Source organism: Fusarium flagelliforme (assembly GCF_020744385.1).
Source record: "Fusarium flagelliforme strain FIESC 12 MPI-CAGE-AA-0113 chromosome Unknown B0J16scaffold_7, whole genome shotgun sequence".
Classification (NCBI taxonomy): Eukaryota; Fungi; Ascomycota; class Sordariomycetes; order Hypocreales; family Nectriaceae; genus Fusarium; species Fusarium flagelliforme.
In genome coordinates, this window is record NW_025763509.1 from 859,460 (window position 1) to 878,365 (window position 18,906).

An 18,906-nucleotide genomic window follows, 5' to 3' on the forward strand; every position below is an offset into this window, starting at 1 on the left:
GATAATAAATTCGCATTCTGTCATTGAGCCTCAGCTTGAAGATCTGTTTCAATATGGAAAACCTTGGTAATGAACGGAAGAATCCGATAGCAGACCAGGGTGTTTAGCCAGCTCGGCATCCTGCCTTGCCTTGCCAAGTACCAGTAGCTGTTCCTGGTAGTTTCGGAGCATGAGCTTCCGCCTGTCGGCAGACCGCATCTACACTGCGGGGAGCATGAATGATGCCTCCTGTAATTAATTTACATCATATAGACATGGCAGTTTTGCTTGTTTATACATGCATGCAACGCTATCAGCCCTAGTATTTAATCAAGAAGAATCAGAACATCTACTGATGTTTCCGGTTTAGACACATGCGGGGTCTTGTAGCGGACATTCTGCCTCCGTATCTGGCGGTATTAAGGGTCGGCACTTGAAACTCATCCTGATCGACATCATGGTAATGGCTAGGATGGAGTATAAAACAACGATCGACCTCGCTCGAGGAAGCGGAGGGACAACCACCACAGGATAGCTAGAATCAGGATACTCATCATGCTTGACTTCCTCTCGCCGCGAAAGCTGTTGACACAGCTCACCCTGGGCGCTGGCCTGGTTGCTGCTCAGCTCCAGACTATCACCAACTTTGGACCGACGTACAACACGCAGCTGCAGATGCAGGCCTACATCCCCAACAACCTCCCTTCTAACCCGGCTGTCATTCTCGCCGTGAGTAATCCACAAAAACTCTATCACAGGGCTTAGACTAACCCGCTATTCAGCTGCACCCCTGTGGTGGTAGCGGACCGGGCTATTTCCAGCAGACCAAGTACAGGTCCCTCGCCGACTCTCGAGGCGCCATTCTCATCTTCCCCTCGTCCCCCAAGGATTTCAACTGCTGGGATGTCGCCAGTGCCAAGACCCTCAAGCACGACGGCCAGGGAGACAGCCAGGTCCTGGTCAGCATGGTTGACTATGTCATCCAGCGATATAACGCCAACCGCAACAAGGTCTTTGTTACTGGAACCAGCTCCGGTTGCATGATGACCAACGTTCTCATCGCGACGTACCCCGACCGTTTCGCCGCTGCCACATGCTACTCTGGTGTTGCTGCCGGATGCATGGCCGGATCTCCAGGATCCAGTCCCATTAGCTCTGACCGTGTTTGTTCTGATGGAAAGGTCGTCAAGTCTGGACAACAATGGGCCGACCAAGTCAAGGCTATGTACCCTGGCTACAGCGGTGCTTACCCCAAGTTCAAGACTTGGCACGGTACTGCTGACAACTTGGTCGTCTATCAGAACTTCCTTGAGCAGATCAAGGAGTGGTCGACGCTTCATGGTGTTTCCTTCACTCGTGACCAGGCGAACACTCCCCAAGGTGGTTATACTACCAAGATCTATGGAGACGGAACTAAGTTTGTCGCTGTATCTGCCGCTGGTGTTGGGCATGTTGTGCCTGCTCATGAAGATGATGATTTCAAGTGGTTCGGTCTCTAGTGGAACTAGGACTTGCTGTGAGTAGAGTACTAAAAGAAACAGCGCAAGTGGGATATTCGAGAGGGAAACAGGGAATTTGGAAAGTTAAGTAAATATTCATCTCTTTGTATATAGTTTTGTTAGTAAAGTCCAAATCGTTTGGGGTCACTCCTCACTTCGTACATCACATAAATCAACACCAGCTAAAGTCCAGGAAAGACTATCCTAATCTTCATGACACCCTTAACTAAGTCTTGAGTTTTCTTTGAGCCACCTGTATGTTACTATCTTATTAGTCAAGGGTCTCATGAGGCGTATTCCATCTTTTTGGCTCGTGCATGACAGAGAAATTGTCCTGAGGGGTCGTATAATTGGGAACACTATTCGAATAAACATTTTATTAGGATAGCAAGAATGCGATATCTCAGAGCCGTCCAATTATCTTATCTCATGACGGTTCAAGATGGTATCTCGAGGTCTTGGCATCGATGGAGTGAGTGACACAAGGTGTATTTGTAGGGGCGGAAGAATATCCGGAGCGCTTGATGACCTTAGTCAACCCCGCGAATATGCAATTAACCACCCATGACTTGGTCCTCTGTAATGTCAGCAGTAAATCAGGGACGGAATAATTTAGTCACCTTGACCATTCCTCAAGCTATTTAATTGCCGTATCTCAAGCTCACGCCTCCAGCCTTTTTTTTCCCTCGATACCCTGGATGTTTGGTTCACCCAGTCTTCTTGAAGTCCCTCCCCGACAACACAATGGGAACAAAGCTTGTTATTCTACCTACAAATACCCCCAAGCAAAAGATTCCACGTACGAGCACAAGTAAAGTTCGAACCGGCTGCATCACTTGCAAGAAGCGTCATGTCAAATGTGACGAAGGAAAGCCTCACTGCGGTAATTGTGTCAGGAACCGGAGGCAATGTGAAGGCTATATGATCCAAACAAAGAAACGAAGCACATCGCCCGGACAAATTGTCTGGAATTCGACTCAAATTGCTCAGACTGCTCCTTTGAAAGCGCAACTATATCTGACTCATGAGTCGCTGGACTTTAGAGATGCCATAAGCGTGGCATATTTCAATGAGTTTGTGGGAGTTGTGCAGAGTCCATGGATAGCTGCTGGTTTTAACAATGATTTGTGGGCTGTTACGCTACCACAGGTTGCAAGAACCAACGACGTTGTACGGCATGCTGCTATTGCCATTGGGGCGTTAAGCAGTTGGCTTAGCAAGTCCGGTAATCAGTCGCCTGGTATATCGCAGATTGATGAGTGCGAAGCTGCGCGAGACGACCCAGACTATCAGAATGCCATTGCGCACTACTGCCATGCTCTCAAGCTACAAAGCCAGCAGCCTTCGATTCAGGACGCAGTCTTTCTGTCGATTTTATTCTTGTGTTTTGAGACACTGAGAGGTAACAGGAAAGCTGCTCTAGACCACATCAATCATGGATTAGCGATGCTACTTGCCTTCGTCACAGACCCAGAATCACAGCTGATAACATCTTTGGCTCCCAACCCAAAACCTCTAATTGCCGTGGTGGGAGACATATTCATCCACTTGCTTCCTCAGACGAGATCAATCTTAAAGGGAAGTATTGGTCGGAGTCCAGCAGTGCCTAATTTTGCAAAAGGCCTACGAGCGAAACGACAGACAGTCGACTCTTTCATGAGACTGATAGGCAATCTACCTCGATCATATTCTGCCACCGACAAACTCCCTCCCGTGCTGGACAATCTCGATGAATTCGAACGATACTGGATGACGGGTCGAAACGCCAAATTGGCCGTGGGCCCTCTTCTGATGGAAGCAGTGCATAAATCTGGTGCTCTAGAATCCACCGACCCAAACGTCATGTCTTCGCTTTGGGAGCAGATTATGGCTGATCCTCGCATTCAAGAAATCTGCGATGCTTCTACGAAGGAGCTACAGGCGCTTGAAGCCGCATTTATGCCACTGTTCAATCGCGCCATCATGTCAGATCCTGGATCGACAGAGTACATCAGAGCTATACATCTGCGACTGCATTATCTGGGCACCTGTACTTTCGAAGATCTCTCGCATTTCCACGATGCTACGCCAATCCAGGCAAAGACTCCGCTCTTTCGAGAGTATCTTTCTTTGGCTGAGATAAGTCTACGCACAGCGAGGCGGGATTTGAGGAGCCCGGCACATCGACTCTCCCTACAATGTGACCTAGCGTTACATCTTTTCCTCATTTCGATATTCTGTCGTGACGCTCTAGTTCGTGACGAAGCCACATGGATGTTGAAAGACTACCCCAGCCAGGATGGAATCTGGAACGCGCGATCAATGTATGTTCTGGCGTTGAAGAACAGAAGCGTGGAACGCATCAACGCATCAGAGGGTACACCTCAAGATCAATGGCGTCGGCTGTTGCGCAGAGAGTATATGTTTGAAGAAGGCGGTCAACGCATTGTGTTGTGCTTCCAAGATAGAGACCCAGTGAGTGGAAAATGGGGGCTAGTCGAGGAGACCGCTGAGGTACCTCAGCAGGGCGATCTCGATGGGGTACAGTGGCATAGACGACCCCTTTCTGCTGACGGGAAGCCTCTCATGGGGGATATGATTGCACTTTGGCCTGAATTATTGGAGTAAGGGACGCGACAAAGGACCTTTTTCGTAACACTCCCTAATGGGCAAGATGTGCGGCTGGGGAGCCAAGATGAGATGAGAAATGACATCGCCCCATTTTCAGTGGCTTCTGGCAGTGTCAAACGGCGTGTATTCATTGGATATTGTGATGAAACGAGTATCCACTCTGAAGAATGCGAGAAAAGTGGAACTCGTAAACCTCCAAAAACGGTAATCGTTTTTACGAACCGTGCGCAACACAATATGAGCAACAATAAGAACAAGCCAAAATGTATTACAAAAAGACCCGGAAGCCTTGGTTTATGGGCTTTTCTCGTACTCATCATATGCCAAGTCATGAAAACCGTCCTTTTGGACTCTTTCCCCGTTTTTTGTTAATGTTTTTGCACACAACTTGCTCCTTCCTCTCTTACGCCTCTGGTCTCCCAGTGGAGCTACCCGCTGCTGAGCTACCCCAGCGCCAAGATCAACTTCCACCACAGTAACGTCCCTCTCTTCAATCTTCCACGTGAGAACGCCTCTGGATGTCCAACTAACATGTCTCTGAAGACAGATAAAGCTCGACTCTCCTCGTCTCTGTCATGGCTGCCGATCCGAAACCTCGAGATGACGACAAAAAGGACAACGAGAAGCCTCCTTCTACGACCGAGACCAATGAACAACCTCAAAGAACTCCCCAGGTCTCCGACTACCTTCGAGTCTTCAGCTACGCTACAAAATGGGACTTCGTGATCTACGCCGTGGCTTCCGTCGCTTCGATCGGCGCTGGAATAACCATGCCTTTGATGAACATCATCTTCGGCCAACTCGTCGACCAGTTCACAGAATACTTCCAACCCGGCACCGAGATCTCCACTGATGGCTTCCGAGAGATCCTGGATCGACAAGCTCTATATATCATGGCGCTTTTCCTCGGCCGTTGGGCTCTCAACACTATCAACAAGTATTGCTTCCGGATGATTGGCATTCGCCTCTCATCTGCAATCCGCCTCCATTATCTTCAATCCCTCTTCTCTCAGTCCATCCATGTCATCGACTCGATGCCAGCTGGCGCACCCGCAACCGCAATCACATCTACCTCGAACACGCTTCAGGTTGGTATCTCGGAACGCTTGGGCACCTTCTTGGAGTTCAACGGTACTATCTGGGCCGCGATCATCGTCGCCTTCGTGTGGAGCTGGGATATCACTCTGGTGACAGCATCCTTGATCCTGTACATGGGAACTGTCTTGTCAATCACGATGCCTATCCTCGTCAAGAGGCAGGCAGCGATTGGTGCCGCTGACGCTCAAGGCACAGCTATTGCGAGTGAGGCATTGCAGGGCATCCGTCTTGTAACAGCTTGTGGCGCTCAGTCTCGTGTCATATCCCGCTACCGGGAATGGGTCGGCAAGGCTATGAAAGAAGGCCAGAGGACAGCGCCCGTCACTGGCTTCCATCTGAGTCTTGTTGTAAGTTGAACAAAAGCCCTTTCCCATCAAAGGCATACTGACAGTTGTAGTTCTTCGGCGTCTTCGGTACTTTCGGACTTTCATTCTGGTATGGTACCAAGAGGTACATTGACGGTGCAATCGACAACCCCGGAGTCATCATCATTGTTCTCATGTCAGTGATGCTCATCCTCACCTCCTTGGAGCGCATCGCAACGCCTTTGATGGCTGTCAGCAGGGCGATGGTTGCTGCTTGTGAATTCTTTACTGTCATCGATGCCCCATTACCTTCCTCTAGCTCCCTCAAACCAGACATTACCTCATGCGACATTTTCTTCGACAGCGTTACCTTCGAGTACCCGAGTCGTCCTGGTGTCAGGGTATTAGATGCACTGAGCTTCTGTATCCGCTCCGGTCAGAACACAGCCCTCGTTGGCCCGTCAGGGTCTGGCAAGAGCACTATTGTCGGACTACTCGAGCGCTGGTACTCATTGAGGGAACATCACGTTCTTCCCCGGGTCGTTCAGGCAGCACCGCAGCAGAAGACTGATGAGACTGCAGAAGCTCAGCCCGATGAGAAGGCACAAGTTGCCGACGCCCCTGTGTTATCTGGTGCAGTCACTATCGCTGGTCACAACATCGAAGATCTCGATCTCAAGTGGTGGCGATCCCAGATTGGTCTTGTCCAGCAGGAACCCTTCTTGTTCAATGACACCATCTTCAACAACGTCGCTCATGGTCTCATTGGATCAGAATGGCAAGATGAACCTGAGGTAACGAAACGTGCCCTTGTGACTGAGGCATGCAAGGAAGCATACGCGGATGAGTTCATCGATCGACTCCCCGAGGTAAGTTCACGGTATTGACTGACGCTTATCGGACTATTACTGACGAATATAATTAGGCGTACGACACTCGCGTCGGTGATGGCGGTGCAAAGCTCTCTGGTGGTCAGAAACAACGCCTAGCCATCGCTAGGAGTATCATCAAGAAGCCTCGCATCATCATTCTCGACGAAGCCACGAGCGCCATCGATGCTAAGAGCGAGAAGATCGTCCAGGCTGCTCTCGATAGAGTAACCCAGGGTCGTACAACCATCACCATTGCTCATCGCCTGTCCACGATCAAGAAGGCAGATAACATTATTGTTCTTCAGAATGGAAGGGCCGTCGAGCAGGGCGCGCACGCAGACCTCATCGCCAAGTCTGGAGTATACTCAGCTTTGGTCAAAGCTCAGACCCTTCAGGTTGCTGACCAGGCAGAGAGTAGCACCGTCATGCCTGATGCCGAGGATACTGCGCAGATCTCTGACCACGAAATGACCAAGGTGGCCACCTCCGTGTCTGGCCTGGAAGAAACCGAGCATTCCGAGAAGCCTCGGGGTCTCTTCCGAAGTTTCGGTCGACTACTCTACGAACAGCGGGCCAAATGGCCAAGCTATTTGGGCATTATTATGTCTTCCATGGCGGTCGCAGCTGGAACGCCTATCCAAGCCTGGCTTTTTGCAAAGGCTATCGGCGTGTTCCTTTTCCAAGGCGACGAGCTCAAGAGTGAGAGCGAGTTTTGGGGCTTGATGTGGCTTGCTCTTGCCGGCGGCGTTGCGCTTTCGTATTTTTGCGAAGGTTGGATCGGGCTTCGCACTCAATATTACATTAGCGCTGTTTACAAGTCGCAGTACCTGGGCGACATGCTGTATCAGAAGATGGTCTTCTTTGATCAGGAGGAGAATTCTCATGGTACACTGAGTTCTCGTGTTTCTGGAGACGCGAAGTCATTGGAGGAGCTCCTCGGTGTCAACCTTGCACTCATGATCTCAGCCATGTTCAACGTCATCGGTTGTGCGACCATATCTCTTGTCTTTGGATGGAAGCTCGGATTGATTTGTATGTCTGTTGCCTTGCCGGTCATGTTGGCGGCAGGCTGCTGGAAGTTCAAACACGAAGTCCACTTCGACAAGATGAACTCGGCTGTGTTTATGGAGAGCTCACAATTTGCGACTGAAGCTATCGAGGCAATTCGAACGGTCTCTTCGCTTACAATGGAGGATTCCATCAATGGCCGGTATCGCGAGCTTTTGAATGGCCACGTCAAGGCTGCGAATCGCAAAGCTCAATGGACTTCGGCCGTCTTCGGTTTCGCAGACAGTGTTGGTCTCGGCGTCCAAGCGCTACTTTTCTGGTATGGCGGTACCCTCTTGGCCAGTGGTGAGTATTCAATGGAAGCATTCTTCGTTTGTTTCATGGCTGTCATTCAGGGCTCCGAGGCTGGTAGTATGGGACTTGCCATGGCGCCTAGCGCTGTGCAAGTGACCGCTTCTGCGAACCGAATCCTGGATGTGCAAAGGTCTGTTGATCCGGACCATTTAGAAATCGGTAAGAAGGACGACGTTATCGTCGACTCTGACGGAGGGGTCAAGGTCGAGTTAAGAGACGTCTCGTTCAAGTATCCTACCAGAGACGTCCCCGTCTTTGACCATTTGAACCTCACGATTGAGAAGGGTCAATATGCTGCCTTCGTCGGAGCATCCGGATGCGGCAAGACTACTATCATATCACTTCTCGAGCGGTTCTACGATATTCAGCGCGGCGGCGGAGTGATCATGTGCAATGGTCAAGACATCAAGGATACCAATGTTTTCAAGTATCGCGAGAACCTCTCGCTCGTGTCCCAAGAGCCCGCCATGTTCGAAGGCTCCATCCGAGACAACATCCTCTTTGGAATTTCCAATCCTGATTCCATTTCCGATGAAAGAATACATCAGGTTTGCTGCGATGCGTTCATCCACGACTTCATCGTTTCTCTCCCTGAAGGCTATAACACCGTCGTCAAAGGTGTATCGATGTCGGGAGGCCAGAAACAACGAATCGCCATCGCTCGCGCATTAATTCGTGACCCGAAGCTGCTGCTTTTGGATGAGGCGACGTCAGCTCTTGATTCAGAATCTGAAAAGACTGTTGCTGCCGCAATTGACCAAGCTCGAAGTGGAAGGACTGTCATCTCGGTCGCTCATCGGCTGTCGACCATCCAGAATGCTGATGTCATCTTCGTTTTCGATGAGGGCAAGGTGATCGAGAAGGGAACGCACACTGAGCTTGTTAAGAACCACGGCATTTACTGGGAGATGGTAAGTTGACCTTGACACATTATAACTCTGAAGAACGGTGTGCTAACTTTCATTCTAGTGCCAGAGCCAGGCTTTGGATCAATGATTGCAACATTCACACATTTATTCGACCTACCATGATGCATTTGCACTCATTCCATTCATCTATCTCCTCTAGTCCAGTTCACTTTGTGTTCTTTTCCTATGTCTTTCTGAGATCCACTTGGCTATTATTATCTTTATCTCAACTTTATAATTTCTCGCTCCTTAGAAGTTCCGCCCAATGAACAGTGGCGCGCCACATTATCTTTTGTTTCCACTCATACGTTCGAGTCAATGGACTTTTTCTATTACTTTATCAGAGCGACCGTCGCTACATGTTTGCAATTGCAGACTCTTCAAAGTAAGATTTGAGTCTTGAATACCTGCTATGCTCGCCGTGTCGGAAGTCTACCTTGTCGATCTGTCGTTAATCGTCTTCACAAACCAATCCAAAAAGCCAGCAAACCACCCGCTAGCCCACCTGCCAAACCCGGCGCGATGATATTGGAACCACTATCTGATGCCGTGGATCCAACTGCCGTACTGGTCGCTGAAACTGCAGAAGCCTGACTTCCATCCGAAGTTGCCGAAGAGACAGAGTTACCGGTAATCGTAGGCTCATCATCATGGAGGTACTTGGATCTCGCGCTCCTGATCTGTGCACCGTAATCTGTAGCGGTAACAGGGACTGTGGCGGCACAGCTCACAGACTTAGCGCTCCAGGAACTGCCTGTGCAAATGGGCCAGCCTTCGCAGGTACTGAGGTCAAGCTCACCGCCGACGCAACAATACGCTTTGCCTTCATCGCCGTTGTTATTACGGAGGACTCCGGGACAATTGAAACTACCCCCGTCGTCCATGATGAACACGGTAGTCTGGGCCAGGGTTCCCCGTAGCAAGGATATAGCCATGCCGAGTATAAGCAATAAATGCGCAGCCGTTGAATGCATGGTGGACGATCTGCGGCTAGACTTGAGCAGGGTTCGGAAATTTCGTCGTGTTTGTGGAGATTTGGCCGAATACTTCAATATAAGTGTCGATGCTTTGCCTCCGAAACTTGACGGGGAATCGCCCTCTAAATAAATTAAAAACAACCAGGTTCAGCTGAACAGCTAATGCAAGTTCAGTTCTAGAATGCGCCTACCGTATTCATGGCTTGAAAGCCTGACGCCTGTCAGATTTCACCACCATTATGACCCCGCGCCGTTAGCTGTAACGAGGTCTGAATATATCTAAAATCTAACGATTTAAGCCTCTCTACCCTTGCAAAGAATGTCACTGTCAATCTGTCAAAGTGTCGACGTCTCAAGAGTCCCTCTACATCAGCCCACCGAGGCTTTGGTTAAGGGAACTCCCGAGGACTGCCGCCAGGTAAGCTTTGGAATAGTTCGGCGACACTAACCTTCCAGTGGCAATTCAGAATGCAAGCCTGGCCTGATTTTAAGTTTTAAGCTAGAGACTGTCTCGGTAGTGTACGGCCGAGCAAGTAAGAATTCGACAATCGGGTCTCGGGATGTGGGATGACATGGGGCCATGGTAACGGTTTCTGCCATTCTTTGGTCACAAAGGTTCTGGAAAGGAGCTAAGATTCAGATAAAATGGTATCAGCTCTCGAATTTTGGATCTACCATTCATGATCGACAGTGCGTCTCCGATCTCATTCGGTCGGCTCAGACCCTGTCTGTTTGTAGGGCTCGACAAGTAACTTTTGAGGTGGCGACTCTTACTCTATTGGCTGATGAAGTTGCTGACTCAGACATCTGAGGGGTTCTGATTGGACTGGAACCGCTCCGATGAAGAAGAGTCGAAACAGAGTATTCAGATGAAGAACGGACTCCAATTCTCTTCCAGATAGCCGTTCGTTCCGCCTCCTTTCCTGCTTCAGAATTTGGCAGTATGTCGCGCCGATATGGACAGATAAACATGCACGTTGTTCTAGAACCCCTCCCTCAACTCGTGTTGGAGGCAAAAGCCAAGCCCTGTCCACTGCCCAAAAACCACTCTAACTAGATCCGTACTGATCGTGTGTCAGCTTTGTTCTTGGATTCCCATCCTTTTCCCGCTTACGGGCTATTTCACCAATCTGTCCCCGTGCAACTAATTGAAGCGCTTCTCTGCAGCCCAGACCCTTTGCCTTTCTACCGGTATCTGATCCAACAAGTTCCTCTTTTTCTTTTTCTCTTACATATGCTTTGCGATATCTCGTATCCACATGGCTCGGCACGGTAGACGGATCAAACGGTGCGGGACCTGCGTAGAACGCAAGGTTAAGTGCGGTGCGTCGGAACTCATTGATAACCGAGGAGAGATTTGGCAGCTGATGCTGACTCTTGGCAACAGATGAACAACAACCTCATTGTCAACGCTGCACAAATGCCGGGCTTACTTGTTCGGGATATCACAGTCAACTCAAGTTTGTTGACGAAGGGACGCGCTTTGCCGCAGAGGTTGTCGTCTCACGACCAAAGCCAGCACAATGCACTCGCATAGTGTCTACAAATTGCACACAGATGGTTAAACAGGAAACACTTAAACCACAAATTCGCACTCTCATGCCGCCAAAAGAAACCCTCTTCCTTCCATACACCTTATCAAAGCTATCACCGACATCATTTCGATATGACCCAGCACTCGCAAGCAGTGTTCTTCCGGCGCTGCTAACAGAATATAAATCGCCACTACACCAGTCATGCATACAAGCTTTATCGGCCACGTATTTTGGAAGGATACATCGGGATAAACAAGCTTGCAACCTGGGTTTGCGGCTGTACTCTTACGCGCTGACACAGCTACGGTCCGAGATCAACAGTGCAAGTACGAATCTTGGTACAATAATGGGCGTCATGTGTCTCTGTGTATATGAGAACGTGGTGTTCTCGCAACCCAACGCCTGGCTTCTTCATTACGACGGCCTAGGGAGAATAGTAGGTATCATGATTTGTACACTGAGCTTTACTGACCAGTATTTCAGTTACAGTCTCGAGGCCCAAAGCCTCTGAAAAGCCAAGAAGAGAAACAGATATGGCGTGTCGCAAGATACTACATTGTGAGTAATCCGGTAATCAGTTATCCTCAGGCCTCAGCTAAATTGTGTAGCTCCTTTCGGCTGGGCATCAACGGAAACGTTGCTTCCTCGAACAACCACAATGGGCTAGTACCCATACTATACCACCGGGAGAGACGCCTGATAGATTCGATCTTCTTCTGGATCTATTCTCACAGCTTCCTGGCATCATCGATGAGTATGATCAGCTTCGACAGTCCTCATGTATAGATGTTGAAAGATCGGGCGCATTCCGACTAAGAGTGCAGTCACTCGTGAACGGTTTACAAGCCTGGTGCAAAGACGGATCATGGACACTCACCATCGATCCAGCTATTATAGAGAGCAGCCAAAAGCATCTTCCGGATGATCCGATGGACTGTGTCTCCCTCGCAGTTTGTTACGCGATACTTCTCTGCCTCGTCCAACCATGCGATTGTTTAAATATCAATATCATCACTGGGCAGGAAAATAATGAGTCAGGTAGCGAAGACGCCGCATCTCGAATAACAGGTCTAGCATCAGAGATCTGTCGCTTCTCGAACCAGGCACTCCGGGCAGGAGACGCTGCGAGTCTTGCACTACTGCTGATATATCCCTTACAAATAGCTTGGTTTTGCTTGCAAGTTACGGCAGGAGACCTTACCCCGGTTAAACAGGTTCTGGACTCTGGTATCGCCGACTCGCATGGTTTTGAGCTGGGAAGAATGCGTCAGTGGGGTGAGGAGGTTACCAACTATGGGAGATATGGGTTCTTGTATAGTTAGATAACGGCTCATCTCGTGAAGAGGATATCAACACGTATGCTATCCGGTGATTTGATTAGAAACCGTGTGATTGCAAGGTTTTATTTGTTGAGTGTTCTATGAAGAGCCCTTGCTTGGTGTCAGTGTTCTAAGCTGTGTAACCCATAAAGGCAGAGCGACAGACAATGCATCTAAAATTGTGGACATGATGGACTTGGTAGAACGTGTAGTGTCATCGAAATTTACTGGCAATGCGATGTTTGAGCCTCATCTCGCTTTCGCTTTCGGAATTTTGTGAATGAGATTGGCTAGGTAGCGCTAACCCCGCGTTTGTATCACCGTCCCTACCATTTGCACTTTACGTACAGTCAGCAATTGCCTCCTCAAAACGTACCATTTCTAATCAAGAGACACCATTTCTCTACTCAGTGCAAATAACAAACGTATGTGGCGCCCCCAATGTGCGAAACGCGAACCAGAAATAATCCTTGTCGCAACACCAACCAAAGAATGCTCACTGCAAAATGTCATCATCGACGAAGCGCAGTATTTGCTCAGCCCTGCTCCGCGGGAGTGATCGACCCCTGGGCAGACCAGGAGTGGCTCAGACCGCTAAATCCGTCGGACTTCCAGCTCCCTGACCCAATTACCTCGCTTTTAGGTGAATCCTACAAGGCTGATATGGAGCCTTGCTTACGCCCCAGACGATAATCTTGTGTCTTTTCGGTGCTTCGCGCTTACGCTGAAACAGTCCGTTGGAGCGCCATTATCATGTCAGCTCTCTGCCCCGCCCAGCCCAATTTCTGAGTGCTGACACTTTACGCTTCTTAAGAACTTGGTCTCCCCAGCTTCGAGATTAAGCTTTTTGGCTTTTTGATCTCGTATACGCGCGCGGTCGATTGTTTGTTCATCATGTCGGAGAAAAGACCAATTAAGCGACTTGTTGTTTTGGTGGATGGGTGTGAGGCGCGCGACACGAAAAGTAAGTGCTTCACACAGGCATAACGAGTGGCGGCTAATCTGCTGCAGATGAGACGAATCCTTCGACCATCGCCAGGATCAAGCAACTAACCCGTGATGGCCTGATTGAGTCAAACGGCTACACCATTGCTCAGATTCCCAAGTACTATGTCGCTACAAGCAGTGTCACAAAGTTGAGCGATCGACTGAGGTCAAAATCCACAAATGATGAGTCGGCTACTTTGATCAAAAGTATTGTCGAAGATATCTGCCTCGTGCTGGAACGACCCGAAGACGAACTCTGGCTCTACGGCTCAGGCCATGGAGCATTCATTGCCCGCGCTGTCGCCGGTATCGTGCATCGTCTTGGATTACCAACTTCCGACAACTTTGATGAGCTTTATGATGCGTCTATCGGACTTATCAAGGCACAAATCGATGATGATTTCAAGCGAGGACCCCAACTACTCCAGAAGATCAAGAGCGGAGCCGGCGACCCTCCAAGGATACCATTTGTTGGTCTTTTCGATACCACGATACACAGTTCAAAGACAAGCTACGACATCTCATTCAACACATCCATCGAAACTCTTCGTCATGCTCTGGCTATGAACGAAAATCACTCTAACAGAGTGCCCGAGCTCTTCAGTATCCCCGAAGATGCAGATATGACCCATCGATCGCTCGTCCAGGCCTGGTTCATGGGCACGCACCAGGATATGATCGGTGGCACAACTCATGACGGTCTCTCTTTATATCCTCTGCAGTGGATGGTCCTGGAGAGTCTCTACTCAGGCCTTGGACTCAATAACATGAGCGATTCAAAAGCCAATGACAATCCCATGACTTTGGTCTTTCCTCAATATGCCGGCAACCTGCCATCCTTGGACGGATCGGAAGAGATCGAGTGGCGTCTTCAGTACACCAACGGGCTTCGAACCAGCATGTTTGACCTCCAGAGTGCCCATGGCAAGAAGTCGACAACAGGGGTAGATATACACTCTATCAAGCCGGACACAGATTGCTTCAAGCGACCTGCAAGTCGAAAGATATTTGAAGGGCTTGACAAGACACTGAAAGGTTGGTGCGACGCTGGACCCTACGGAAACATGATACACCCTTCGGTATTCTGCATTCTTGACAGGTATCCCCGACACAGCGATCTCAACAGCTTCAAACTTCTCAAGAAGCCGATTTCCAATTTCCAAGATGCGCACCTCATCGCCGAAGAGGATCAGCTGGCTCCTTGGCTCAGAGACATGCAGCTGGAAGCAAGCGGAGTCAAAGCCTTCCGAATTCTAGTCTGCGGTAAAACGGGTGTCGGAAAGTCGACTCTGATCAACAAGGTCTTTGGTGTTGAGATGACTGATGAGTCACTTTCTTACGATCAGGGTGTTCATGATATCAACGTGGCTTTCGAATCGCCAAAACACCCAGGGCTTTTGATTCATGACTCGAGAGGTTGGCAGGCTGGTAGCGATACAGAATTAGACTTGATCGCCAAGTTCCTTAGACATAGAGCGTTCCAGGAAGATCCCGCCGAGGCTCTCCACGTGATTTGGTAGGTATACCGTATCGGTTTGTCCTGATGACGTTCAAGCTGACGAACTATAGGTTTTGCGTCGATTCCGACGTCGCACGCATAGAAGAAGCAGAAAAGCGGACCTTTGCCACAATCGCTCAATATTCACATCAAGTTCCTGTTTTTGTTGTCGGCACAAAGAAAGATAAACTCACAGCTCAACACAAAAATATATATTTAGATACGCTGATGGAGAAAATGGACGATTACAAGCAAGCCAAGAAGCTCGCCGAAGCGAGTGCTAATGCTAAAGCTGAGGAGCAATTTGCCGAGCTGAGAAGCCAGCTCTCTCAGATCGAACATTACAAAGCTGACGGATTCTGTTGCCTGTCAAAGAGTGAGCGCAATTCTTTTGTCAATTGTACTTGGCTGACATAGCTAGATGACGATGCCGGAGTCAGAGAACTTCTCACCCAAACCCTCGACCTCATTGTCGACGAACGCGTACGTCTCTTCTGTGTTGCAGCTCAAGTCGTTGATGTTGAACAGAAGATCAACTCAGCGATAACAGAGTGTATGAGACTAGGAACACACGCGATCCGCACCGCCGCCGTCCCTCTTCCGTGCTCGGGCATGATTGGAACACCAACCGTATCACGTCTCATCTGCGAACACGTCCTCCAGTGTTTCGGTTTTCCCAAAGCTGCACCAGCTGAAATCGAGGCAATCATGACAGATATCGTTTTGAGCAATTTCAAAGAATACATCAAAGTTTCAATGTCGCAATTCGCCGCTGTAAGCGCTGTTGCAGTGGGTGTTGCAGTACCCACGATGGGTATTGGTGTCATTCTTGGTGCGGCTGGATGTTTATTCGCCCTTCCACCAACAGCAAGAATGCTTCTTAAATGCTCTTGCGATATGATTCTCATTCTCGAACGGTCATTCCGATACGACGGAAAGTACGTTTCAATCAAGCAAATCGAAGACGCCGCCAAGTATTACGCGAAGGAGACGATCACGACATTTAACGGCAAGGAGAAGCGCTTGCAACAGCAAGTCCACGACGAAATCGACCAGCTCATTCCTCTCAAGAAGCTCAACGTGGGATTCAAGTTCAATAAGCTACGATCGTCCATCGATGATATTGTATACAGGAACAGATTCGGCAATCCTCCCGATTACGCATCCTTGAGGAGCCCGTCCAGTGCCGGGCTTGGAGAGCCCAGTGGACCTGTCGAATTGGACGCAGGGCCAGTCATTTCTGAACTACCTGGGGATCAATTCAACTTGCCAACAGTATCCAAGTCAGACGAGAAGTCCGCACCGGTCACGGAGCTTGACTCGACCGAGATCCAGTCGCTAGAGAATCCTCGACCGGTTGCCTCGAACTCAGTTGTACCCGTCGTGACTGGACCCTCGTTAGCCAACAAACTTGTCGAACTGAACGTACAACCACCTGAGCTGCCAGGAAATGTGCCAGGTGAAACTGGCAAGGACCAACTGGAGGTTCCGCAGATGGCAGCGAGAAGTAAATCTGACTCCTCTGGTTCCCGGTGGAAATTGTCCTCGTGGAAGTTGAGTCGCAAGTCGAAGACGACGAAACAATAAGAGAAGGACGGTATGTAAGAGTAGTCTGTTTTGGGGTCAAAGTAATAGATACCAAGTTCTTTATACAACTTATTACGATAGATGAAAGTATTTAGTTAGTCTAGTAGATTCAAGCTAACCTTTATGTTACTCGTTACCTTGCGGTCTTCATAATAACCTGCCACACTCATGTACGCTTTTCTCCTATCATAACAACATAAACTGTTTCAAGTTTCAAGCCAGCTTGAATCGGGAGGGGCTGAGCATAGCAAGGCTGTATTAAAATCAATATGGCATGCTCTCGAACCCTTGTTTTCTTTTTTTCTTTTTTTTTTTTGTTCTTTTTTACGTGTGAAGTGACCCTTTATTAACCCCGGTCTGGGCGTTCAAGCTAGCTAGCTACCGGGGTAGGGGAAATCTATGAAGTTATATGGTATAAAGTGTTTGTCTTTCGGAACATCTCTCGAGCGTCTGAGATGCATAGTCCTTCGTCTATTGAAGTCATTTGCGCCGTCCCTCCAAGCATGGATTTGATGCTTTGTTCGGTCCGCTCGCAAGGTTACTAAAGATAAAGATTAATTAGTTCTTATTATATGATTAACTATCTTCCTTTAGCACTATACAGGCGTCTTTCTAATGGGAACTGTTTTTCTAATGGGAAGAATCTTTCTAGACATAGGGATGGCTCTAGAAGAAAGTCTTTAAACTTAAAAGGGACTAATATAGGTAGAGGAAGCTACTGCCCTAGAGTATGTACGTTGAGGGAACAGAGATTTTAATAAGCTCGGATCATAGCAAGTGATTGTCCTACCAAAAAACACAAACTCCATCCCCATACCTCAATCCCATTGTGTCGATTCGAGACTTTGCGCCATTATATCCCATAGGCATATCCCCGAATGGCTTGCCCTCAAAATGTTACGCCTCAAGGCGCCATCGTCTGTGTCGTCTTGTGACTGACAAGATAGCTGTCCTACCCCGGGATTGTGTTGTGCTTCAAAATAAGGTATTGGTATCGTTCAAAAAGAAAAGAAAGAAAAAAGAAAGAAAGAACGCCAGGTCATTGCAGGGGGAGATAGGGATCTGCCATTTATTTGGCAGGCTTGCGACGAGCTTGGTTGGGCTGTGGCCCAAGTTGCTTCAAGATTTTCTGAGTTCGTTTTTCATTGCCCAGACTGCGAACGTCGATCTTGGTACTTGGAACTTGTCCATGCGGCTATCCTTAGCCTTGCCATCCTTCTTTAGGTCGTTGATCTGAGCCTGGGCAGTAGTCGAAAAAGTAGTCATATTAGCTTGGAATCTTTCATCCTTGCGTCGGTTAGCCATTGCTTCAGACATCATCTTGTTTGTCTGTTGGCAATCGCGGGCCATTGTCTGAAAGGCTTGCTGCCAATTGAAGACATCATCTTGTTCTTGGACGCTACTGGCATCAGAGTGGACGTTAGTGTCGGCATCAAGGTCGTCATCGGGATCGGCATCAAGCTCGGTATCAGGGTTGGCATCAGTGTCGGCAATGTCGTGGGTAACAGACCCTTCGTGATGCGTGTCCATGTCCGAGTTGCTTGTATCATCACTGCTTACTTCGATGATGGACAGATCAACTGTCTCACTCTCTGAATCTGAGAGACCGCTATGACCACTGATGCGATGACTTGGGCTAGTCAGTTGGTCGAACTCCTCGGTGGTAGGGTCAAAGGTACTGTCTTCATAGACGGATGAGGTGTCTTCGATATTCTCAGGAAGCCGGGTCTGTGTCTTCTGAGACTTGCGAGTAGAGTTGTTAAGGCGCTGTGCCTTTTCAGATGGCATGTTCAAACCTCCCTTCTTTCTCTTACGCGAAAGATGACTGTTCTTCAGTCGGGAAGATGCGGCAATTGCCTTCACGGAAGGAGATGGACTGCCATTTCTCTTTCGTTGGCGAGAGTACCCAGCGATAGGCGCATGAGAAGACAACGCCGCAGGAACACGAGGTCGGACGGGCACGAGAAGATGAATCAGGCTCGCGGGAAGACGTGGTAACGGGCGCTTTGGGAGACGTAGCCCGGCCGTGAGATGCTCGGCGCTAGACATCAAGCGCAAGCCATTCTTGCGCCGCAGCAGCTTTCTTCTCACTCTCCGCCTTTGCGAATTTGTCTTCGAAATCGTCGCCGACTAGACCTTGGATCTTCTTGGCTTGTTTCTTCTGGTTCAGTTCACGAGAAGGAAAATAGTTGTATTCCCGGGCTTTCTGAGGGAACTCTTCCCCCACCAGAAGGACATACGAGCCGTGATCTTGTTGGGAATGCTGGTGAAAATGGTGATGGCAATCAGCCATCCGGCAAAGTGAAGGATGGGTCGGGTACGACCGTTGCAGCTGAGATGCTTGTAGAGACGAGTCTGGCTTTGATTGAG

The 18,906-nt window shown here is 49.1% G+C and overlaps 7 protein-coding genes across 7 annotated transcripts; 5 read left to right on the plus strand and 2 right to left on the minus strand.

Annotated features, from left to right (window-relative positions):
* Positions 1-534: 534 nt before the first annotated feature.
* On the plus strand, positions 535-1,955 carry B0J16DRAFT_375296 (Alpha/Beta hydrolase protein; the record flags this gene model as incomplete). Its single annotated transcript, XM_046130682.1, has 2 exons — positions 535-708; positions 762-1,955. The coding sequence occupies 2 exons, from the start codon at positions 535-537 to the stop codon at positions 1,476-1,478; spliced, it is 891 nt and encodes a 296-aa protein (XP_045978777.1). The 3' UTR covers positions 1,479-1,955.
* Positions 1,956-2,036: 81 nt separating this feature from the next.
* On the plus strand, positions 2,037-4,347 carry B0J16DRAFT_348620 (uncharacterized protein). The gene has a single exon (XM_046128768.1). The coding sequence runs from the start codon at positions 2,223-2,225 to the stop codon at positions 4,083-4,085; it is 1,863 nt and encodes a 620-aa protein (XP_045978778.1). The 5' UTR covers positions 2,037-2,222; the 3' UTR covers positions 4,086-4,347.
* Positions 4,348-4,663: 316 nt separating this feature from the next.
* On the plus strand, positions 4,664-8,908 carry B0J16DRAFT_404115 (P-loop containing nucleoside triphosphate hydrolase protein; the record flags this gene model as incomplete). Its single annotated transcript, XM_046132768.1, has 4 exons — positions 4,664-5,533; positions 5,584-6,360; positions 6,417-8,636; positions 8,695-8,908. The coding sequence occupies 4 exons, from the start codon at positions 4,664-4,666 to the stop codon at positions 8,719-8,721; spliced, it is 3,894 nt and encodes a 1,297-aa protein (XP_045978779.1). The 3' UTR covers positions 8,722-8,908.
* Positions 8,909-9,719, minus strand: B0J16DRAFT_182079 (uncharacterized protein). Its single transcript, XM_046122628.1, has one exon. The coding sequence runs from the start codon at positions 9,605-9,607 to the stop codon at positions 9,095-9,097; it is 513 nt and encodes a 170-aa protein (XP_045978780.1). The 5' UTR covers positions 9,608-9,719; the 3' UTR covers positions 8,909-9,094.
* Positions 9,720-10,875: 1,156 nt separating this feature from the next.
* Positions 10,876-12,876, plus strand: B0J16DRAFT_182091 (uncharacterized protein). The gene is made up of 3 exons (XM_046122629.1): positions 10,876-11,581; positions 11,629-11,703; positions 11,754-12,876. The coding sequence occupies exons 1-3, from the start codon at positions 11,168-11,170 to the stop codon at positions 12,465-12,467; spliced, it is 1,203 nt and encodes a 400-aa protein (XP_045978781.1). The 5' UTR covers positions 10,876-11,167; the 3' UTR covers positions 12,468-12,876.
* Positions 12,877-13,196: 320 nt separating this feature from the next.
* B0J16DRAFT_292187 (uncharacterized protein) lies at positions 13,197-16,697 on the plus strand. Its single transcript, XM_046124318.1, has 4 exons — positions 13,197-13,428; positions 13,476-14,967; positions 15,021-15,325; positions 15,371-16,697. Exons 1-4 carry the CDS (start codon positions 13,359-13,361, stop codon positions 16,534-16,536), a joined length of 3,033 nt encoding a protein of 1,010 aa, XP_045978782.1. The 5' UTR covers positions 13,197-13,358; the 3' UTR covers positions 16,537-16,697.
* Positions 16,698-17,450: 753 nt separating this feature from the next.
* Positions 17,451-18,829, minus strand: B0J16DRAFT_404119 (uncharacterized protein; the record flags this gene model as incomplete). Its single annotated transcript, XM_046132769.1, has 2 exons — positions 17,451-18,540; positions 18,584-18,829. 2 exons carry the CDS (start codon positions 18,827-18,829, stop codon positions 17,656-17,658), a joined length of 1,131 nt encoding a protein of 376 aa, XP_045978783.1. The 3' UTR covers positions 17,451-17,655.
* Positions 18,830-18,906: the final 77 nt, after the last annotated feature.